This window comes from Acartia tonsa, chromosome 2 (genome assembly GCF_053477335.1).
Source record: "Acartia tonsa isolate MP-2025a chromosome 2, ASM5347733v1, whole genome shotgun sequence".
NCBI classification, from domain to species: domain Eukaryota; kingdom Metazoa; phylum Arthropoda; class Copepoda; order Calanoida; family Acartiidae; genus Acartia; species Acartia tonsa.
The window spans coordinates 4,705,398-4,730,797 of record NC_137261.1 but is presented as its reverse complement, the minus strand read 5'-3'; the positions used below and the strand labels follow the sequence as shown (position 1 = coordinate 4,730,797).

The following is a 25,400-nucleotide window of genomic DNA, read 5'->3' as shown; positions in this document are numbered from 1 at the left end:
TAGAGGTAAAGTGCAAAAATGAAATATGGGATGGCTAATCAACTCATTTAGGCAACAAAAGCTTCCATTTAAAAAATCAGCTCGATATCTTTCAAAATAAGCTCATATAACTTAAAATTTTAGTGTTTGGGGGGTCTTTTGCACCACTAGCCCCTAGAAGGCAAGTCCCAAAATTCAATTTTCAAAGTTTTACAGGTAGATCAAATCATATAAGAGAGTTTACAAAAAGAATTAGGTTGATAACTATAAAAACAAGCCCAAACGGCCAGGCCAAAATTTGATACTGAATTTTCATTTCCTATAACTGTACAAACTCCCCCCCCCCCTTGATTCACAAAATCTAGTTTTAAATTCTTAAAATCATAAACATTAAATGGGAGCAGTTGCTTTCCAAAAAAGTGTGTGTTTTAAGGCTTTTCTTTTCCTCCTTGCCATTGACTGGATCATGAAGAACTGTGAAAGTAATGATGGCATTCACTGGGAGCTATTTAGCAATCCCAAATATTTAGGAGATCTGCACTTTGCTGATGATATTGCTTTGTTAACAAGCAATAGAAGTCAAATGCAAAGAAGGACTAACAGGATAGCTGAAACCTCCAAGAAAATTGGACTAGAGGATGTAGATTGTTTTGAGTATCTTGGAAGTAAAATTGATGAAGCTGGAGGCACTTTAACAGATGTTAAAGCTAGAATTAACAAATCTAGGACAGCCTTTGCCAGCCTGAACAAAATTTGGAATTCCAACAACATCTCCATAAAGACTAAGTTAAGACTGTTCAAGTCAAATGTTCTCTCTGTTTTGTTGTATGGGGCTGAAAATTGGTTCCTAAACACAGCAGTGGTCTCCAAGCTACAGACATATGTCAATAAATGTCTCAGGAGAATCCACAAGATCTTTTGGCCAAATAAGATCACAAATGCTGAGCTTCTAGAGCGCAGTGATATGTCAGACATTAAACTGACAATAAAACAGAGAAAATGGAGATGGTTGGGGCACACTCTAAGGAAAGTGCATGATGATATAACCAATCAAGCCTTGACTTGGAACACCCACATAGGAAAGAGGAAACCAGGTAGACCAAAAACAACCTGGAGGAGGGAACTCTTAAGTGAACTGAAAGCTAAGGAAATTCCATCTTTCAGCAATGCCTCAAAACGTGCCAAAACAAAGGAAGATTGGAGAACCATTGTGCATGGCCTACGTTCTGCCGAGAACTAAAAGGCAATGATGATGATGATGAATAGGAGTAGAAATATAATATTTGGCATGCCAGTTGCTTTAATTGAGTATTACACGGATATATGAGGAAAAAAACGCAGTCGAACCGCCGAATATTTTATTCGGGATTCCTCACCAAATTATAAAAACTTTTTTTTTTTAAATTTTCTTCAATATTTTCTCCTGGCACTTGGGACATGTTCTTGATATTAAAATCCAAAAAATCACAAGTGTCTAGAGCAACTTTATTAGAAAATAATAAGCTTGTCTTAAATTTGTGTAATTTAGTGAGATAAAGCAAAAAAAAATTGTCGGGATATATAGGTTTTCGCCGACATAGCGGCTTTGTCACCGTTTCTTCACAGTTTTACAGGGTCATTCAAAAGAAATGATTTTTTTTAAAAACTTGAATCATGAAAAGAAAACAAAGTCATTCCTAATTAGGACAGAAGTCACTGGAAATTGGTCTAAGAAAGACTACTTATGTCCTTCATCTAACAAAATCTAACTTAACCCTTAACAGTCGGGGGCTCTAAAAGGAACTGAGATTATAGGGGGGGGGGGGCGCCCCCCCCCCCCCCAACAGATTGAGGTGCAGCAAGGGGCTCAACTGTAAAGGGTTACAGGAACCCAGCGAGAAATACACCGATCTAACTGCTGAAAGACTGCCACAAGTAGATCCAATACCCCAAAGCCTTCAGCTTTAATAACAAAAAGTTTTAGGCATTTTAAAATGACATTTTATGTACAATGAAAATTTTAAAATATTTTCATTGTTATGTTAAGAAATTTAAAATTAAACTACGTAGCCAAGAAACAAAATTATAAGCTTATTTTTGTCATAAATTTAGGTTGCCAGTAACTAATTATATTTATACAATAAAAATACCCATATTTATAGTAAAAATCATTAAAATAAATTAAGTTTAACTTACATTGTACTGAAAGTACTGTAGTATTTACAGCCAATCAGAAGGCTGATCAGCTAAACAACCAATTACAGGTGAGCTTGTATTTAGTTTCATTTGTTTCCGCTATGTTTTTATTGTAAAAAAATAATCAGTTACTTGCATTTTAAGTTGCTGATAAAGATAAGGTTATAATTTTGTGTCTAGGCAATATATTTTAATACTGTAATTTCTATTATAAGCAATTGAAATCTTTCAAAAATTTCATTGTACATAAAATGTAATTTTGAAATGCCTAGAACTTTTTTGTTATTAAAGCTGAAAGCTTAGAATTTGGGATATTGGGTCTACTTGTGGCAGTCTTTAAGCAGTTAAAGCATTTATTCCTTGCAAATTCGTGCAAAACATAGCTTTTCTGTCCTTATAATAGCAAAATCTCACAAAACATAGCTTTTTTGGTCATTTACATAGCAAATTTTTTCAAAACATAGCTTTTTTGTCCTTCACATTGCAAATTCTTGCAAACCAAAGCTATTCTGTCCTTAATATAATAAAATCTCACAAAAAAATAGCTTTTCTGTCCTTAATATAGCAAATTCTTGCAAAACTTAGCTTTTCTGTCCTTCACATAGCAAAATCTCACAAAACATAGCTTTTTGGTCCTTCACATAGCAAATTCTTACAAAACATAGCTTTTCTGTCATTCACAAAAGCTAAGTTTTGCAAGAATTTGCTATGTGAAAGACAGAAAAGCTATATTTTGTGATATTTTGCTATGTGAAGGACAATAAAGCTTTGTTTTGCAAGAATTTCCTATGTGAAGGACCAAAAAGCAATGTTTTGTGAGTTTTTGCTATATCAAGGACAGAAAAGCTAAGTTTTGCAAGAAATTTGCAATATTAAGGTTTTGCAAGAATTTGCTATGTGAAGGAAAGAAAAGCAATGTTATGCAAGAATTTGTTTTGTGAAGGACAGAAAAGCAATGATTGGCAAGAATTTGCTATGTGAAGGACCAAAAAGCCATGTTTTGCAAGGTTTTGCTATATTAAGGACAGAAAAGCTTTTTTTGCAAGAATTTGCTATTTGAAGGACAGAAAAGCTATGTTTTGTGAGATTTTGCTATATGAAGGACCAAAAAGCTATGATTTGTGAGATTTTGCTATGTGAAGGACAAAAAAGCTAATGTTTGCAAGACTTTGCAATGTGAAAGACAGAAAAGCTGTTTCAGGTAAAAAAGCCCGTTTGTCAAAGTTTTAAAACCCGACATACACAAAAAAAGAACATATAAAATTTGGGTGTTACATTTCAGAAAACGAGCATAAAACTATTGGGTGATGTAGAGATTACTAGGGTTATTAGGGTGGCTCAAACCCTTACTAATGACTTAAACTGTTATTTTTATTGGTTGAAAAGTTAAAATCAGGTAATAAAAACCAAAACCGAGCCGGGTTTTAAAACTGTCGGGTATTTATGGCCAAGCCAAACCGGGTCATAATAGGGCGTAAAAAAACGAAAAAAAAATCATATAAAAAATAATAATTTGAATAAAACGAATTCACAAAAAGATGTACTTGTCAATAAACATTAGATTTCACGAAAAAAATCAGTGACTTTACTATAAAAACAAAAAAGTTAGAAGGGTATTTGAATTTTCATGATTTTCAAATTTTGTTGAGCTATACTGGCAAACGGAAGTAAGCTAAACTGCCTGCTCCAGGGGGAAATGAAAGCCAGGGAAGTAGAGGGGGGATTCATACTTAGAATGATGCATTTTTCGGAACTGGGTTTTAATACCCGGTTCGTCACTAATGGGTTAAGGTAGGCAAGTTATGCCCTTAATCTAACAAATTCTCACTCTAGGAAGGCTACTGATGTCCTTTATATTTTATAAGATTTTGCTTTGTGAAGGACAGAAAAGCTTAGTTTTGGAAGAATTTGCTATGTAAAGGACAGAAAAGCTATGTTTTGTGAGATTTTGCTATGTGACGGACCAACAAGCTATGATTTGTGAGATTTTGCTATGTGAAGGACAGAAAAGCTAATGTTTGCAAGATTTTGCAATGTGAAAGACAGAAAAGATATATTTTGTTAGATTTTGCAAAGTAAAGGACAGAAAAGCTAGGTTTTGTGAATTGAAGGGAGGCTACTTATGTCCTCCATTTTAAAATATCTTTGTTAAGGTAGGCAAGTTATGCCCTTAATCTAACAAATTCTCACTCTAGGAAGGCTACTTATGTCCTTTATATTTCGGAAGGTTACTTCTGTCCTAATTAAGGAATGACTTTGTTTTCTTTTCATGATCCAAAAACTTAAATGTGCATAGAAAAAAACAATTGTATATAATGATTTATATATTTAAAACCTGTATTGGGACATTGATGTTTAAATTATTATAGAATATTATGTTATAGAAACTGTACAGCAATATAACGGCTATTTATTAGGTCAATTTCTATTCAGTTTCCTTAATTAGATATTTTGTAATTTTAGATGTTTTCAGCTGCATCTAAAGATTTCACACTTTGCATGGTGATTCCTGTAGTAGTTAGGTAAAATGTAGAAAGCGCAGCAACTCTATAATCAATACCAGAATGTCCGTACGTCCATTTTTAACATGTCGATTTTTAACTTTTTTAACAACAAGTTTGTATGTGATATTATTATCCAATTAATCTGATTTTTGGAATACTGATTCCTAGGACAACAACGTACAATGTTATAAGCGATGCATATCTATAATTAAGTCCTAAAAATTTAAGTAAGCCCTTAAACATTTCTTTGTATTTAAACAGTTTTTAACAAATTTACTTAATTTTTTTCTCGACTTTTGTACTTTTATATTCCGATTAATTAGTTCTGACACATGTTCTGACCCACTCTTTCGAATCAGATTTTCGCTTTTATGTAAAAAAAAGATTTAGGATGGTTAAAAGTAAATCTTTTCTATAATTAGGGACTGTTCGTCCATTCGTCCAAAGATATGAATGTCAATAATGGATGGCTCTTATCATTAGTTTAAAATTGGGAATTCTTCTGCCTATTTAAAGCTTGGCATGATTATTTAAATCTGTAACAAATAAGCAATAATTGTATAAGCAAAGCATCAAGTCCTAGTAATATAAGTATATTGTGTATTTAGACAATCTTACAACGAATTTAAACCCAATTGTGTTTAAGCTTAAAATGTTATATTCTGTTTATTAAGTTCTAACAATCTACAAGGGTTAATGTTTGTTTTGCTATCATATTTTGGATTTTCGCTTTTATGAATGCTTTCATCCTTCTTTTAATAAATATATTTTTTTAATTAGTTAAAAATCATATTTTACATGACATTGATATTATTAAGTATTGTCTTATTCTTTATATTAATTAAATTCAAGGTAGAATATTTAAAGATTAAGTGTCGAAATTTGGATGAACAAGTTTTTTTCAGCAGATATGAAAAATTAGGGGTCGGCAGCAACACTTTCAAGCTGCTGAGTTGTCTTTCTAGCCCTGTGGAAACTTTATTCATGTATTCTTGTTGTTTTTTCTTGTTTAAGTAGTTCATATATTTTCATCTAATAATTCTATCTACAGAGACTTTTGAATTAAGCTTCAATAAATTATTCTCTCTTCCTCTACCCCTGTATTTTAAAAGTTTCTTTTTTGAACAAATATCCCGCACTCTTGTATCAAAACAAAAACTTGGTCTTTTTGGTCATAGTGATTCTACTAAATGTAACCTATGTAATGTAGAAAGTAGTATAGAACACTTGTTATTCTTTTGCCTATACCCAAAATTTCTTTATACATGCACTTGCCTTATATTTAGACCATTATTATAATAATGACACCCCAGAATTCATTCATCTCAAAGAAAATTTTTATCTTTTTAATGTTTGGTACCATATATTTGCTAAAAATGAAATATTTTTTCAACTATCATTGCTAATTCTTATTGCCAAAGATCGCTCATTAAATTAGTAAAGATGAATGTTTCTCTCAATCATTGTTTGTTGTAAAATCTGCACTATCAATTTTAAATAATATGGGTCTAAATTCCGATTTCCTAAATGATTTTCTTGAGTTTCTATGAAGACAAAAAAATAATATCTCATACTTTAAATGTACATGATTTATATTCCTTAATCCGTAATTTATCTATTATAAACATTTAAAAATACATCAATTCATAGTTTGTTTCATGTTTAACTAGAAATAAATTATATATAAACAACATTTTCATATAATAAAAATAATAGAATACTAATAATAGCTATGATAAATCATTAATTTCATTTTGTTTCTCCCCAATTAAATCATTAAAGAGAGGAACAAATAATAATTTTAATATTACTGAATAAAAAAAAGTAATGTTTACATATTATTAGTAGCAGGTTTTTGGTTGTGTAGCTCAAAATTATGGTAACTACTGAACCGAGTGAGTTCTTTATTTCAGGGAAGCTTCACATTGGTCCCAGGAACTTTATTTTAAGTATTTGGATAGTTTTTGGCAATTTTTCTACCCTTTTCAATGCAGTGCATATAGGTGCTGGGGACGGAATCGATAGAAGATAAAGTTATTTAAAGATATATATGGGCTTGCTAAAATTTAATTTAACGTATTGTCATTTCACTCAAGAATCCCTTAACATTTTTTTTTGATAATGGTTAGCACCCATATGCTTTAAAATTTTGTTGTTTTAAAGAGACTCTTAACTATAAACATTTGAAATTGAAACTGCCCAGTGCCGACCTTACTATGGACATATTATTACTTGGCTTTTACATCAGATTTTCATGTTCTCTAATATAATAAAACTTGCAGCGAGCTAGAATAACAATTACCCTCTTTCCACCCCCCTGACCCAATCCACTCCCTTCCTACCTCCAACCCAATATATCTTTTTATGAATAATATTCCTTTATTTTTCAGAGTGACTTTATATAGGTCATAGAAACTTATTCAGAGGTTTATGAGGTCAAGACTTTCCCCCCTCCCATCACAAAAGTCTATCCATCTTTCTATCTATCTGTCTGTTTATCTTTTAACACTTTAATTGTCCTCTATCTCTCTATTTGTCTATCAATATGGCTGTCTTTTTTATATTTACTTTTTTTAATCTAGCCATTTCAGATTTAAATTTCCAGAAAAATTAAAAAATATGTGGTAAAAATAATATAATTAATTACCTAACCTAATAAGGGAACATTTGTTGGAAAAAAGGTGTCAGATATCTCCCACCTACTTGGCTAAAATTAAAAGTTCTTTTTTTGTAAAACGGTTGGACAAACGAACATTGAAAATTGTAGAGTGTCAAACTGAATAATCAGATTATAGATGTATAAAAGACGAATCAAAATTGTAAGTAAATTTGTTAAAATACTTCTGAAATACAGGATAATGTTTAAGAACATACATACATGTCGGACAATTATATCACATAAAATTAATTGTTCAAAAAGTTAAAAATCAGATATTCTGGTAACGATTATAGAGAAGCTATGCTTTATAAATCGATAAGGCAATGCCTAAATTAACAAAAAAAAAAACTATCCGTTCCAGACGGAGTTCGGACGGACGGACGGACTGACCCTAATAATAGTAAGGCTTTGCTTTTTTGTTAAAAATCAATTGTAACAAGGATGACAATAGCCATAAAAGCGAAGCTCTGAAACGGTAGGGCAAACGAACATAAGTGTCGAATCAAAATTGTAAGTAAATTTGTTGAAAACTGCTTAAAAATAGGATAATGTTTAAGGACATACTTACGTTTCTAGGACTTTATTATAGAGATGATTCGCTTATAACATTGTTCTTTGTTGTCCTAGTAATCAATATTCCAAAAAATCAGATAAATCGGATAATATTATCTGATAAAAATTTGATCTTAAAAAAGTTAAAAATCAACATTTTTAACTACTACAGTAATCACCATGAAAGTTTGAAATCGATAGGACAATTCTAACATGCCTAAATTAACGGTCGGACGTATGGACGGAAAAACCCTAACTATAGAAAAGCTTCGCTTTTAAAAAGGGAGTACTTAAAAGTTGAAAGGGGACGGAGGGTTATAAATAAGTTTTAAACATTTCTTGGACCTTAAGGGATAAGATATTTGAGGATGAATTGATAAACATCGTGCTCAATAAGGGTAAATTAAATTTAAGTACCACCGAAGTTTACATTCCAATGTCCTTTCCATCCCTAAAATATCTACCCATCATTCAAATATTCAAAAACCCATTTTTTAGGAAATGTAGCACACCAACTCTATCTATCTATCTATCTATCTATCTATCTATCTATCTATCTATCTATCTATCTATCTATCTATCTATCTATCTATCTATCTATCTATCTATCTATTTAACTATCTATCTAACTATATATCTATCTAACTATCTATCTATCTATCTATCTATCTATCTATCTATCTATCTATCTATCTATCTATCTATCTATCTATCTATCTATCTATCTATCTATCTATCTATCTATCTATCTATCTATCTATCTATCTATCTATCTATCTATCTATCTATCTATCTATCTATCTATCTATCTATCTATCTATCTATCTATCTATCTATCTATCTATCTATCTATCTATCTATCTATCTATCTATCTATCTATCTATCTATCTATCTATCTATCTATCTATCTATCTATCTATCTATCTATCTATCTATCTATCTATCTATCTATCTATCTATCTATCTATCTATCTATCTATCTATCTATCTATCTATCTATCTATCTATCTATCTATCTATCTATCTATCTATCTATCTATCTATCTATCTATCTATCTATCTATCTATCTATCTATCTATCTATCTATCTATCTATCTATCTATCTATCTATCTATCTATCTATCTATCTATCTATCTATCTATCTATCTATCTATCTATCTATCTATCTATCTATCTATCTATCTATCTATCTATCTATCTATCTATCTATCTATCTATCTATCTATCTATCTATCTATCTATCTATCTATCTATCTATCTATCTATCTAACTATATATCTATCTATCTATCTATCTATCTATCTATCTATCTATCTATCTATCTATCTATCTATCTATCTATCTATCTATCTATCTATCTATCTTTATAAGTTGATTTTCAATTTAGAAAGTTTAGTGATTTTTTTCCGTATTAAAATATTTATCTCAAGTATTAAATTGATAAATTAAACTTGAAGCCAAATTACATATATTCTGAGTTTTTTTAGGTAGGGGTTAATTTTGGAAGAAAAAAGGGTTTTAGGAGTTTGTTTTTAGTAAAAAGGGGTCTAGAGCTGTCAACATATATTTTTATCTTTTTTCGGCTTTGAAAGTGTTTTTTACAGCCGGCTGCGAAATAATATATATTAACAATTTTTATTTTAATGGGACAAGACAAAAATAGTTATCTATCGTATCGTATTATAGACAATTTTCCACGAACAACAAAACGGGGCTAACAAAACTGATATTAATTATATGATTTTTGTTTTAATATTCGTGGAAAATTGTCTTTATTACTATGCTATGCATGAGTTTTTAGTATAGCTAAGAACTGGTTCTAACCCAGCGGATATTAATCGGTTTTGAAGCCATACTGGAAATATTCAGAACTTACATTTTTTTGTTCGAAAATGATTGTAGAAACTTTACATCTGACAAAAAATATTTAGTTTAAGTGACTTTTTATGACATTTTGTCTTATAAATGAAAAATCGACTAGGATTAAAATTTATGTTAAAGTAAAACGTTCAAAGTTTGAAAATCAAACAACTTTTTATTTCTTATTTAAATTTTCATTACATTTTATGAAAGTTTTTGTGTGAAAATTTGGAACAACGTCGCCTCCCCAATAATTTATCAACATATCTAACTTTATATTTGACCATAAATATGCCCACCCACCCATTAAAAAGTAGTACTTTTGGTTTGTTTGTCCGTTCATGTCACGCAAAACATAGAACTGATTTAATTCTAAAATCTAGGAAAGCTTCACATAGGTCCAACAATTGGTTTTGAGTCATATTTTATTTTTAGGTCTCGAACAACTAATGTCTAATCAAATACATTAATGTCCATGTCCAAGGGTTAATTTAAAATTGAAGGGAAAATGTTAGAAATGCTTCTTGGAAAACTAGGACATCATTCTACAATTAAAGATTTTCACGTCGTACAAAAAAAGAGATATTCTTTGGAAAAATTAAGTTAGGAATAGTGACAAACGTTTTAGTTTTTTTTTTACGCGCAAGTGTTCCATGAATCTTCGTTTCCCTGTATTTTACGCCCTTTTTTCTACTACTTATTTCTATACACTTTTGTAACCTACATTTTGATCTACTATCCTATTAAGTTGGAAGGTCTGTATTTTGAGATTGGGATAACTACTTAATCCACTCTTTATGACCCTTTTGACTACTGACTCCCCATATTTGCCTCTAGATGCGTATCATCTATATGTATTTATATACACCACAAATGGGTTGAATAAATTAAAATTTGGTACATGAAATGTGAAATTTTGTTTAAGGTATGTATGCTTCATCAATTATATCATAATTCCATAATAGGATGTTAGAAAATTACATTTACGCCTCGTTTTTGCTGGCTATGACCATAGGCGGCTTTGTTTTTATTTCCTTTTTTTCTTTTTGTAATTTTTACTCAATGATAAAAAAAATTCTTTCATGGTAGCTTTAAATATTGGGAATATGAAGTTGATGTAGATAAATTATGATACTATTGACCTTTGACTCCCTATCTAAGATTATGTAGGACAATAATTTTCCAATCGTATCCAATACTTACTTTGATTTTTTCTCATGCATAATTTCTGTGCTGTTCAATGAGGTAGAGTGACTGGTGTCTGATTGAAGGAAGATACTGGTTGTTCCAGAATTATGGCCGGTCATAGAGTTTCCGGTCAGCTTGGCATTGTCTCCTGGGCGGCCGTTTGACCTGGAAATATAAAATAATAAAAGATAAAACAGAGCTACGACACAATGAAAATTTCTCCATTTTTTAATGAAATATTAACAGATTGTTCTGTAGTATCAACTTTTTTCATGATAACATAAAATCTTAAAAATAAGTAAATTTCTGACGCTTTTTTATCATAAGATTCAAATCAAAGTTGGCATAAATAATTATAACTTAAACCTTAAACAATTAGTTCTTCCTTGCGAATCGATATGCTACTAATTTATATTAATGTATCAAAACTATCCTTTTATTCTTGTTGATGTTCGGTGCTTAACCTCAAAGTTATAAGGCGAGCACAAAAATCCATAAGCCCGGCTCTGCGGATGCACGAGTAAGTATGGAGGGCGAGAGGGGCGGGGTTTTATGTGCTCGACTAGATACTTTGAGAGCAACCGCTGAATATTTACACACTTTTATTTCTAATTTACCTGTTGTCCCGCCCAGCCTTATCCTATGGAAGATGTTTATACTGGTGGCTGCCAAGTTTGGCCAGACCAACCCCCAGCAGGATGGCAGATCCATGCAGCAGGGATACAACCAATATTCCAGACACTAAATTCAAAACTCATTATTAGAATAAAGTATGAAGATTAATTTAAAAATCATAAAGTAAAACCATGAAAGATATGGTTGGGTCACGCATGAAATAATTGTCTGATCGCTGTGAAACCCTGTGCGATAATATGCTTTTGATTTACGACATTTTATGTATCCTGAATGAATGACAAAAATGTTTAAACGTCTTTTTTTTCAATCAATTCTATCTAAATGGATTTACGTATTTTACAACTAATTAATAAGAATATTAAGAAGTTTATTTTTTTTATTCTATTTGTAATATAGTCGCTTCGGGAGCTAAAAGTGAAGGCTTTTCACGATCTGCTAATAAGTCCGCTTAACTTTGATATGTGGTATTTTTATAAGATATTTTGTCATGTTATATTTGCCTAATTGATCTAATGAATACAAATATATAGAGGAATGTACAATAATGACGATTTATAGTCAGTTAGACTTCTATAAAGCAGTCGATAATCTATACGTTGTTCATGAACTATTCATTCAGAGATAAATTTATTGAATAGTTTGATGATATCTAAGCACAGGGAATATTATCCTGAAGATTAATCAATAAAAACAAAAACAATCCATAAATGGATTAATAAAGAAGAAACATCCCATTCGAGTCTGATCCACACCGCGTTATACTAGAGACATTAAAATTCGTGCCTACTGCTGCTATGTCTGACATGTTACACTAATAGTAAGAGTAGGGGGAATGCCTTGATCCATAAACAGGCGCAACTCATTAACTTGCACAGTTAGTATTTCCAGATAAAGGTCGTGTAATCAAAGGATTGGTTGTCTGTTGGTTGTTACTTAACCTAATTTCTTTGGGTGTTAGAGTATCGCAACCCATTACACACAAAGGGTGCTTTGGCTTATTTAGATGAGCACTTGAAATTGAAGAAGATTCCCGCCCTAACGAGGTATACATATTTGTAAACTAACCTTTTAAGTTTGCAGCATTTGATTTTTTTGTGCATTTTCAAAATACTAATTACTTTCTCTTTTTTTTGTTTAATGTAAAAATATTTTCCAACCAAAAATTTAATTAAGCCTAACCACTGAAATTCATCTATAATTATTTTTATTCATAAGTTTAACAAAATTGTTAATTAACAGAATTTGTACTTCTGGAATTTAGATATTCAGCAACTTAAAAAAGTAAGAGAATAAATTTATAAATAAGGTTTAAGATTAAACAAAATTATGTTTTTAAGTTAAATATTTGGAAAAAAATTTCCAGCCAAGTTTAGTTGTGATTAATTTTTATCGCTATCAAGAAAATTCAAGAAGAAAATTTTAAGAAAATATCAATGATTTAAATATTTGATCAAAAGAAACAGTTATAATTACCAACAACTCTTTTATAATTCACATTTGTTCAGTTCGGCTGGTAGGGATACAACTGCACAAGGTTAGAGCCCCCCCCCCCCAAAAAAAAAAGGTGGTTTTACCCTTTTTTTCTTTAAAGATTGTAAATTATGTAATAATAACCTACATAGCACCTCCACTGTTCTAATATTTTTTTATACTTGCTTTTTATCCCTTTTAAGCAATAACCTTAATCAGAATAATCTTTAAAATTCCTTATTGGGGGGAGGGGGGGATCTAATAGTCATCCAACAATTTTAAGGGATATTACCCGAGTCAGTGAAGATTAAAAATGATGATTCACATTATTTCTTGTTACTGTAGAATTGTAATTTAGCTAAAGTTTGTGGTAAAGCGTCATCATTAATTTTATTAGAGTTTATACAATAGTATCAACTTTTCAAATAAGTCAGCAAAATTAAAGATAATGATTTTTTTAACTATTAGCGATCTTGTAAAACATATCGATAACTACTTAATATTAAATAGAATATTTTCAAACTAGGGTCTTCACAACGTTAAGGAATGTTATGAAAACTTTCTCGATCATGGATTTCCCTTCAATTGAAAAAAATTCTGGGCACGTCTATAGTGATACATAAAAAATATATTGGCTAAATATTAGCTGTGCAACTTATGAACATAGTTGTCCTTCTTATCCTAACAGACTTACAAATGATAAGTTTGAAAAATACACTTTTAATAAAATAAGTGTGCGATAAAGATTAATTAGATAAAAGCAGGATTATAAACCTAATTGTAAATTGAAAATTAATATTGATAGATTTTTAGACGGATCATATTCTTTAATTGCTTAGCTTAAAATCAATGGATTTACTTGCTCTAATAAATGACTATAAGTTTAGTCTTTTCAACTTTTGTACTTTCAGGATCACTGTATCTTTTTCTAGATAAAACTAATTTAGATAATGTGTAGAAACCAAGAATGATAACATTAAAATAGAGCCGATGTTTTTTTTAAATAAATGATACAACGTTAATCAATCTGATTAATTCTTAGTAAACTGAAATTATTAAAAATAAATATATAGACAAAAAAGAAGACTTAAATCTTTAATTTAAATGTCTTGTAAAAACAAATAGATAGTGAATGAAAAAAATGAAATCGATAAAAACAAACAGCAAGTAATTATTTCAACACCTACTTGTATATATCATCGATGTTTAAAATACCAGTTGTTGCTTTCACTTTGGTGTCCACTTCCTCCAAATGTTTTAAATCAATTGCCTATTCTTTTTGGAAGACATACTAGCCTTCCCAATAAAAACCTGGACTAAAATAAATCTTCTATTAAAAGAAAGCACCATCGGACAAGTGTATAGATCTTTTGGTACATATACACATCCTGCCTTTTTAAAAGCGAAGCTTTTCTATAATTAGGGTCGGTCCGTCCGTCACGGATAGCTTTTTTCGCTAATTTAGGCATGTTAGAATTGTCCTATTGATTTCAAACTTTGCATGGTGATTCCTGTAGTAGTTAGGTACGATCTAGAAAGCGTAGCAACTCTAAAATCATTACCAGAATGTCCGTACGTCCATTTTAAACATGTTGATTTTTTAACTTTTTATGTGATTTAATAATCCGATTGATCTGATTTTTGGTATACTGATTCCTAGGACAACAAAGTACAATATTATAAGCGAAGCAACTCTATAATCAAGTCCTAAAAATGTAAGTATGTCCATAAACATTATTCTGTATCAAGCAGTTTTTCAACAATTTTACTTACAATTTTGCTTCGACATTTATACATTTATATTCTGATTATTCAGTTCTGACACTATACAAGTGCTAGTGTCCGTTTGTCCTACCGTTTCAGTGCTTCGCTTTTATGGATGTTGTCATCCTTGTTAAGATAAGAATATATTTGACAAAAAAATTAAAACGTAAGACTTCAATAGTAGCTTTGCTACAAAAAAAATAATATTTACCAATATTAGCCGGATATCCTGCTATGGTACCCCATACCATCTCATGACAACCAATCTAAATATTAAAAAAAGACATTAAAATTAATTAAATTAGATAAAATTTTTCTTGGATGCGCAATTTTTCATAAATTAGGGATTGTCTTAATGTCCGTACAAAACCTAGGGTGTATAGCCTCTACGTCAACATTATATACTCAGTTGATAGACTCTATAGTATCTACACAGTGTACGCTCTACAGTATCTACTCAGTAGATAGACTCCATAGTATCTACACAGTGTACACTCTACAGTATCTACTCAGTAGATAGACTCTATAGTATCTAATTCTACACAGTGTACACTCTACAGTATCTACTCAGTAGATAGACTCTATAGTATCTAATTCTACACAGTGTACACTCTACAGTATCTACTCAGTAGATAGACTCTATAGTATCTACACAGTGTACACTCTACAGTATCTACTCAGTAGATAGACTCTATAGTATCTACACAGTGTACACTCTACAGTATCTACTCAGTAGATAGACTCTATAGTATCTACACAGTGTACACTCTACAGTATCTACTCAGTAGATAGACTCTATAGTATCTACACAGTGTACACTCTACAGTATCTACTCAGTAGATAGACTCTATAGTATCTACACAGTGTACACTCTACAGTATCTACTCAGTAGATAGACTCTAAATTATCTACACAGTGTACACTCTACAGTATCTACTCAGTAGATAGACTCTATAGTATCTACACAGTGTACAATCTATAGTATCTACTCAGTAGATTACTCTATAGTATCTAATTCTACACAGTGTACACTCTACAGTATCTACTCTAATAACTTTTCAGAGATTAAATTTGATAATAGTTATTTCTCGTATCGTATTATAAACGGCTTTCCGCGGATATAGAATGTACAATTATAAGATTAAAACTAGCTTTTTTAGCCCCGTGGTGCCGAAGGCACCGGCTAAAAAAACTAGTTTTAATCTTATAATTGTACATTTCTTTATTCGTAGAAAACTGGATATAATACGATGCTAGACATAGTTTTTTCGTATTCATGAGAACCGGTTCCTATCCACCGGATTCAAATGAATACGAGAAAAACAATTTTATCACATCTAAATTAACATCAGAGTCAACTTTAAAAAAATGAAAGCACAACATACCCTAATGATAAAAAACCTTACTTTTAAGATTTTATGATGCAATAAGAGTTATGTAAATATATTTGAATTTTCCAATTTTCAATTTGTATTTTGGTTAATTTTGCATTTGCGTAGAGCCCAACAAAGGTTTGAATTCTAGCACACAAAGTTAGAAAATAAGAATTCGGAAATCGGTTAATATCCCGTGAGTTACAACCGGTTCTCGGCCATATTGTAAAATCTTTCCGACATATTAAAGATATTTCTACGAATATTCAAATAAAAATCGTTAAATTAATTACAGTTTTGTTTGCACGGGCCTTCGGCACCTCGTTGATGCGATAAAAATCAACTATTAAAAAGCTCATTATCATCTTTTTTTTATGATTCTTTATTGTCCTTTGTCTTATTACCAAAGATCCCTAGGAAGTTAAGAATTATACTTATTTTAGATTTCAGGGGTTTGTGGTGATCTTTTATTATTTTTATTCGTAATTTTTTTTCCTTCTTAATTTTACTGCCAATAACAGTTTACTGTTCTTTTTTCATCAAAGCAATAGGTAACTTCCAATGCAGCGCTAATTATGGACATAATTGTCGTTGTTAGAAAATATTTTTTGGATTAGTCTGCTAGTTGCAGGATAAAAATAAATAATGATAATTTATTTTTAAACTTTAAAAAGATTACCTTTGTAAAATTCAATAAAATTTAGTTCCTTAAAATGATCATTCATACAACTATAGCAGTAGTATAATAGTCCAAAAACAGTACTGTTATAGTACACATTATCATAGCCTTAGGAATCAAATTTTCTGGGGCTTGTATAATTTTTCATCAACTATTGTAAACGCGGGTTACAAAAATCATAAAGAAAAAAAAACATGTGAAATACGATGCTGTCTAAAATGGTGCAAAAAATGGGGACAAATTTCAAATTGATTTGACGGGGCTGTTTATTTACGTCACAAGTGAGGGGAAAGAAAAGGAAAGGAGGAAAGAAACCCCTAGAAAAGAGATGGGGGTATGACGTCACACGCCAAAACATTTTGAAATTTGTCCCCATTTTTTGCACCATTTTAGACAGCATCGTGAAATACATTGTTTAGCTGAAACAAGGAAAACAACATTCATAATAGGCAAAGATATTTTGAAAGGAACATAAACAGTAGATGCTGCTTTATCTAGAAACTAGCGGCTACGCCCCTAGAGGCCTCTAGGGGCACTTGAGGAGGAGAGAGTCGAATTTGATAATTCAATTTCTTATTTTAGATTTTAAAAGAAAAAGTTTTAAAAAAATTTACGTTAGACGCTTATTTTTCGTTGAACTCTCTTTCTAAAATTGGTAAATTTTTTAAAAATTTAATTTCTCTAGGGAGGGTGGTGGTACCCTCCCCCAAAATAGTTATAAACCTTCCCGGAACATATGAGAATCTACCCTGTTAAGGAGAACCCAATCGGTTCAGCGGTTAGCGAGATCCTTCGGTACACACAGACAGACACACAGACAAACATCCTGTTACTTTAGTATAAGGATTTAATTTTGATACTAATGTAATAAAATAGGAAAATCAGACCAAAAATAACACAAAAATATGAAGAATAAAGCTGCTTGTCCTTTTATCTAAAGACACATAAATACCTTATGCTTCATAAAAATGGGAATGTTGATAAGCTTTCTTTTATAGCAGCCAAGAAAATCGCGTTTTTACCAAAACTTTTCAGACAGACATACTGACGAACATTTCAAAAATACTAAAAATGAATAACAAGGGCTCGGCAGCAGTTTTACATTTTTGGGACACTTTACATCCGCAATGGAATAAGATATGGATAATAATTTAAAACAAATTTTTTTGTGGTTTATACTTTCTAAATATGTATTGGCATGAAATTTATTATATGTTTCAGTTTATGAGTAAATTTAAAAGTTAAAAATTCAGATTTACATATTAAGGTATGCCAGAATAGAGGTGCCTTTCCAATACAAGCTTAGAATATTATTTTTGTACATTGTTTGACTTAAAATTATTTATTCTTTTTAAGCATGTGTACTTATAAGTGTCTATCGTTTTTAATTAAATTTGGGATGAGTCATGTTAGGCCTTCAGCAGATTTGATAATTTTGGGTTATGTCTATGTTTTTAATATTAAGCATTTTAAAAATGAAGATTTTCAACGAAGGGCATCTAAATGCAAACTCCTGCATATGGTTCTTCTATACTTTATACATATAGCATATTTTGTATATATATAGAATATGTTGGCACACTTTCATCATTTATATATATAAATATATTATATATACATTGTATATTATACAGGGTGATCTCAATAAAACTAAAATAAAAAAAGTTCTTAAGAAATATGAAAAACATTAGCATATATCCTTGTTGCTTGCACAAATAGATCTAATTATCTAATTATTATTCCAAAAAGGGTTGTATTTTCCACTTGTTTTTTCTTATTTGTACGTGTTAAAAATTAAAAAAACCTTGTTGCTATTTGGTTGCCAGCCACATAAAACTTGAATTTTTTGGAGCACCCTGTAACTATCTATACACATTTTAATATACAAAACATATCTTTTTTTAGTTATATAATAAAGAATAGTCATGTCAACTTAAATTAACAAGAGGTCCTCTCGTTGAAGTCAATATTCTTACTGAACTGGAATGTCAATTTTAGTTCCAAATTCTAACTATAGGTGGCAGTAAATCTATATTGATAATGACATCCAATTGTGTTTTGTATAATATTTTTAATGTTAATTTCTTTATCCATGATTTATTAGGAACAAACACAATATAAATGCAAGTATTATATATCTTTATATTAAATTAAAATGTGTGTGTGTGTATTTGTAGTATGTGTGTATGTGTGTGTGAGCTTCTCTTGAAGTTTTCACGCTCTACCAAATCTAAAGCAGATATAACAACCCTTTAATTTGAAGGGAAACTTCTAATCTTAATAAATTAATTCTCCACTTGGTATATCCAATCTCCATACATCTATCAGAATCATGTGCACGCCCCTGGCTAGGCAGGCTGTTAAGCTGAAAGTTTACCTTGTAAGTATCCGCGTGGTCAGAGTTTAGTTTACACACAGCGTGTACAGTTGTACGACAACAGCTGTGCGGCAGTACTCCCTAAAATATAATAACATAATTTTTTTTGCTTTTAATATCATAAATAGTTTTAGTTCAATCTGCTTATAAAAAAAGCAGCTTTTTAAATGTAAGTATAAATTTTCTTAATATAATTTACATAATATTTGTAATATAACAGCTTTTTTTCTCTGCCATTCTGATTTAAAAAAAGAATAATTGAAAAAAATATCAAATGTGTTCCTGAGGTCTAAAGTACAATTAAATGTACACAACAACAAAATAAAATGAATACATTTTTAAGGCTTTTGTCTGCCAATAGTTTATAGGCTCTACACAATAAATTAATTTCTTTCCTATAGCAATAAATTAAGTATATATAGGATATATTGTATAAACTATATTTCAATAATAAGAACACAATAATAGTTATTTCTCGTATCGTATTATAAACGGCTTTCCGCGGATATAGAATGTACAATTATAAGATTAAAACTAGTTTTTTTAGCCCCGAGGTGTCGAAGGCACCGGATAAAAAAACTGGTTTTAATCTTATGATTGTACATTTCTATATTCGTAGAAAGCTGGATATAATACGATGCTAGACATAGTTTTTTCGTATGGATGAGAACCGGTTCCTATCCACCGGATTCGAATGAATACGAGAAAGTTTATTACAGATACATACACAATAATCCTTAAAAAATTGAGTTAAACGTAAATTTTTTCACAGTGCAGTACTTTTACTCTTTTACTGGTATTATTTGGAATTTAAAAGAATCGAAGCTAAACAAAAAGAACAAAACCTTTTTAAGTTTTCTATCTTGAAGATCTCTTCTTTTTTGTATTAAGGATTTTTACAATAAGTAGTTGGTACGTTTTACAATACAATTTAGGTAAAATAATGAATTTTAAAGGCTTGGTTGTATCTTGGTTTTTCGATATTATTGTAGGCCATATTATTTAGTCGCTTACTGCATGAAAGGGACATAATATATACGTTCAGTCGTTCGGACGATAACTGCCTTTCAAGTTGTTTGTTTGTTCCCATGAAATGTTGGATTCCTGCATTATTATTCCATAAATAATCGATATAACATTTGAATTTCATAAGAAAATAATTTAAATATTTTTATGAAGCTGGTAAAAGTGTCTCCTCAAAGAGGGGACAAATTATACAAAGTTTGGCCAAACTATTCTGATTTACGTCATATTAGAAGTAAATATCAACTTCAGTACCTAAACTTCAGCCAAAATGTCTTATTTAGTCTCCTTTTTTTAGAAGACACTTTTACTAGCTTCTTACAGAACACAGAAACTTTAGAATGATAAAGGTATATTAAAGAAGTAATCTTCAGAACCATTGGCAAATGGGCGCTTTACACCCCAACCGTAGGGCTGACAACCCTATCCCATATCCATAAAAAAAGCCACATTGTTACAGAAACACTGACAAATTGTCAGCGGCCTATGCTCCCCCCGTGGAGTGAAAAGGGCTTGTTACTGTTACTGAATCTTCAGAATGGTGCAGGGTCACATTTTTCTACAAGCAAAAACACCTTGTAAAAAATACAATTTAATAGTATATGATTTTGTAAATATGTTTAAAATGTCAAAAAGTTTATAGGTATGTGTTTTTATTAATATGAATTATGAAAATTTAATTTTAACAGCATTTCTAATTACACAACCTTTTATAAAGATGCGATGCATCTCTACAATTCTTCAAATCAAAAAGAAAAAAAAGAAACGTTAAATATCTTATTCAGATTCTTCAAAAATAGACTTTTTGTATGTATTATTTACTGATTTGTGTTTTTTTCCTTTACAGGACGATTGAGAATGATAACCTTAGTTATTGAAATATATATATGGCCTGTACAAAGATGTTAGTTTGATAAAGTAGTCTTGGGTTGAGATGGATCAATAGCTTTTAAAACTAGCAAAATTATAAAAACTCCAAAAGAGTGGATATCTATCTAAGACAATTTTTCTCCAATCTTTTTTCCCCCTGATCATTCCTGACATTTTTTAGATGCCGTTCACAAATGGATTTTATCTGAGAGTCAAGATGATTCCTAAGACTATTAGTCATCCGAAATAACAGTATATATTTAGTCAAAGCAAGCTCCTTAATGTGATGTTACATCACTAAGACTGTAGAACCTTAGGAATGAAGTTCAATAGAAAATCACTCAGACCCATTACAGAATATTTTAGCTAAAAGGAAAAGGACAATTTATTTGAAATCAGAAAAATGGTGGACAATATCACATTTTACTTTTTAAAGAAAAGCTTTGAAACAGACATAAAAATTTAATATATCAAAACAAAGATGACAACATTCTCCTACAGATAAAAAGTAACAGCACTTTTGATATACAAGAAAAACGAATTTTATTTAAATTTAAAAAAAACTTCGATGTTTGCATTAAAGAAAGGATAATCAATATGGATGTTCTTAAATTTTCAGATTTGCTAATTTTATACTGGGGATATAATCCTCGAACTATAATTCTAAAATTGGATAATATTTATTACACTCATGTAAATTATAGGAAATAATTTTAAAATAAAATAAAAAGTATTCAGAAACAAGATGTCTGTCTATGTGTTTGTACCAAAGGATATTATGAACCGCTAGACTGGTATGGAGCTTCTTTACAGTGAAACTTCTCATAAGTAATGAGAAGGGTTATGAGAATTTTGGGGGAGGGAAATAAAAAAGATTTCCCCTTAAAGTTTTTTTTACTTTTCTTAACACAAAAATGGGTAAATTGGAGGAACCTTCACCACCTCCTTCCCTAAAGTGTCCAAACTGTTAAAAAGTATACATAGTTCAAAGAAAATAGTTTTTTTTTATCCATTACGTTAATGATATTCTATTTTGTGTATAAGATTGATCTAAATGATTTGAAAGATTAAAAACTGAATCTCAAATATTTCCAATATCAATTTCTCTTCTTTATATTTTCATCCACATTAAATTATCTCCAAAACTTTTACTCTAAAGAAATAAAATGGCGCTTTCCCACAAAGTAACAGCAGTTATGAACCCCCCCTTCAAAAAATAGATTAAAAATAAGGGTGATAGCCTGGTGTAGTTATTTTCTGTAAGTTTAACCCCTGCTGGGATACCCGAGTTCTGAATATAACCTAACTTTATCTGACCTTAGTCAGTAATAAACAAACAAACTAAAATCTATTCCCCACTTTAGTTCAACTTATTTTAAAATAAGGGGTGGGGTAGGGTTCAGTGTGCTTTACGGCACTTTTTGGAAAAATTGACAATAAAATAAAAACAGTTCTAATTCAGACAAATTATTTTACAGTTTAACTGTGTGCCACCAATAAAATATCTCACTATAAAATAAATTAAAAAAAAAATTGTTTGTTTTTTGTCTCTTAATATCTCTAAAACAGCAGAAACCATTAGAGTACAATTTTACATAAGCTTCACACTTTTAATGGTTATTTGTTTAGGAATTTATTTTCTCGTATTCATTCGAATCCGGTGGATAGGAACCGGTTCTCATCCATACGAAAAAACTATGTCTAGCATCGTATTATATCCAGTTTTCTACGAATATAGAAATGTACAATCATAAGATTAAAACCAGTTTTTTTAGCCGGTGCCTTCGGCACCACGGGGCTAAAAAAACTAGTTTTAATCTTATAATTGTACATTCTATATCCGCGGAAAGCCGTTTATAATACGATACGAGAAATAACTATTAATATTTTCTTACAGAACAATAAAAAAGGAGGAAGTTTTTAAATAAAGCAATACAGGAGTATGGAAATTTAAAATTGTAATTTTAACAGATAAAATAAATATCCCTTTCTGCATTTAATAGGAGATTTAAGGAGATTAAGTGCAATTATCAGAAATTGGGAAAAGTATTCTAGAAAAAAAAGTGGTGCTTGGAGTTGTATTGTCATTATATTCCCAATGTGTCAGCCAGGACCATATTTTCTTCAAGCAATGTAGTCGACCATAAATATATTATCAATATTTACGTCGACTAAAAGGCTTTAAAAAAAGGGGGCCTGGCTGACAAAATATCAACAATATATTGTCAATTTAACTGTATTCACCATTTTTTACTAGGATATTTTCAGGTTTTAGACTTTTTTCCTTTAAGTATCATAATCTTATAGAAAAAAATAAGCAATACAATTTGAATAACAGTAAAAGAGGTGGAATGCCAGTCTATGCCTTGAATAAGTAAGACGAATGGTTACGGACCCAACATGTAAAATCCCCAGAATGAAAAACTGAAGGCATCAAACTTTTAAATTTATTCAACGTTTCGAGGGCAAAACTGCCCTCATCATCAGGAATTTTTTTCGTCCATCTACATTATTAACAAAACACAAATTGAAATGCCTTAAATAGTTTATATTCTTCAAACTTAGAAAAGCTGATGGAGACTATATAAGAGGTACAGTGCTGTCATGGTTTTACATTATAAATCAGTTGAGATATTTCAAGGGTCTTAAAATTTTTGTTTTATTCTTAATATATGTAAAATTATCTTTTAAAGCCAAAGAAATAAAAATGTATCATATTCTTGTTCTCCTTAGATTATCTAATTTTTAAGCCGTCATCAATGGATTTATTATTACTTGGATCTTACACCAGATTATTATGTACTTTATAAAATAAAACTAGCAGCTGGCCAAAATAACGATTCCCCCGTCCAACACTTTATCCCACTCCTTCCCTCCCACTGCACTGGTTGAACGAACAGACCAATAAATGATGTATATTCTATACCTATCCATTCCGTCATGGAATATTTTTTTGCTATGCTACTCCCTAAGCAACGTGCAATTATGCACTTAAAAAGTGACAATAAGCTCTTTTTAATAAAATTTGTTCAATTAAACTAGAAAAACTATTTTGTTACAGGAACAGGGTGGGGAAATATATTCAAATTAGCTAGAAAAGAAATAAAAATAACTAAGTTGAGATTCGAAATGACTAGACCCATAGACGTCCAAGGGGGGGGGGGTAATGGGGCGATTACCCCCCCCAAACGATTTTAAGGGTGCCGTAGGCACCCCCAATTTTTTTTTCATTTTACCCCCCCCCCCATTTAAAATTTACCCCCCCCAAAATAAAAAGCTTGGACGCCCCTGACTAGACCGTAGATGTTATAGTTGATTCAGTGGTAGGGGGGTTTATGGGAGAATCAACACCTCCCCTAGAATTACAATTGATAGAGCATACCTTCCCCCTTTTCACTTTCTCATGGTTTCACACCAACCTGGTGAATCGCTGCGCACGCCACTAAGTTAATTAATAAAAAACAGAAAAATCCGAATGAAGGATTTAAGTGAAGATAAAAAGAGGTCTACTGTGAAGGCTCCAGTTCTCTGGATCATATTTAACATTCCCTTTGAGAATATATGGCTAGTATACTCTCTATAAAACATAGATTAGAGTGTTTAAAAAACTATAAACATTCTTCATTCACGCTTTTCCTACAAATTTTAACTTGACATTATGAAACAATTAAAAAGAAACCGTGACGTGTCAGTAGCATGTTTGATTAAATAATTAACCACTTAATGTCGCTTAAAATGAATCTTAATATTTTAAATTCATAATTTCATATATTGTATCTTAAAATTTTTGACAAGGAGCTAAATCATATATAATTTGTTGGATCAAGTCAAGCTGAGTATGCCAATAGCCTGTTTTGGCACACGCTACTTGACTTGGGGGAATATTGGCATACTCTACTTGGCTAGGGGGAATATTGGCACACTCTGCTTTACTTGGCGTAATATTGGCATACTCTGTTTTTTCTAAAATTTTGAAATAGTTTATGTATATATACTATATATACTCCACCCCCGCCCCCCAACCCTCAATGTCTCTAGGGGCATTTGAGGGAAGGAGAGAGCTGAAAATCTCCTTTACATTTAAGTTTTAAAAAGAAAAAACTATTGTAACAAAATCATGGTATTTTGAAGGACCAATAAGAAGCTTCATTGAAAGAAGAACCATAAAAGTCCATCGATTAGTGAGATGTTTTATTTTGAAATTTTAATGGTTTTAGGCTAATTTTCGTAACTTTTCTACTACTTGGAATAGAGAGCTCCTAGATGCTAGGGACGCATTTTACGTACA

At 30.7% G+C, this 25,400-nt stretch overlaps 2 protein-coding genes across 2 annotated transcripts in view; both read right to left on the bottom strand.

The window, feature by feature from the left end:
* The window catches only part of LOC145312307 (uncharacterized), a 35,224-nt gene extending 23,566 nt beyond the window's left edge, over nt 1-11,658 (bottom strand). Inside the window, exons 1-2 of the mRNA XM_080151550.1 lie at nt 11,538-11,658; nt 10,936-11,085 (exon numbers count right to left, since the gene is read on the bottom strand). Coding sequence (XP_080007676.1) covers nt 10,936-11,039 — 104 coding nt within the window. The 5' untranslated portion in view covers nt 11,040-11,085; nt 11,538-11,658. The remainder of the gene's footprint in view (nt 1-10,935; nt 11,086-11,537) is intronic.
* Nucleotides 1-25,400, bottom strand: part of LOC145334369 (CD151 antigen-like) — a 93,950-nt gene that overhangs the window by 37,790 nt on the left and 30,760 nt on the right. Inside the window, exons 7-8 of the mRNA XM_080179826.1 lie at nt 19,220-19,300; nt 15,002-15,056 (exon numbers count right to left, since the gene is read on the bottom strand). Coding sequence (XP_080035952.1) covers nt 15,002-15,056; nt 19,220-19,300 — 136 coding nt within the window. The remainder of the gene's footprint in view (nt 1-15,001; nt 15,057-19,219; nt 19,301-25,400) is intronic.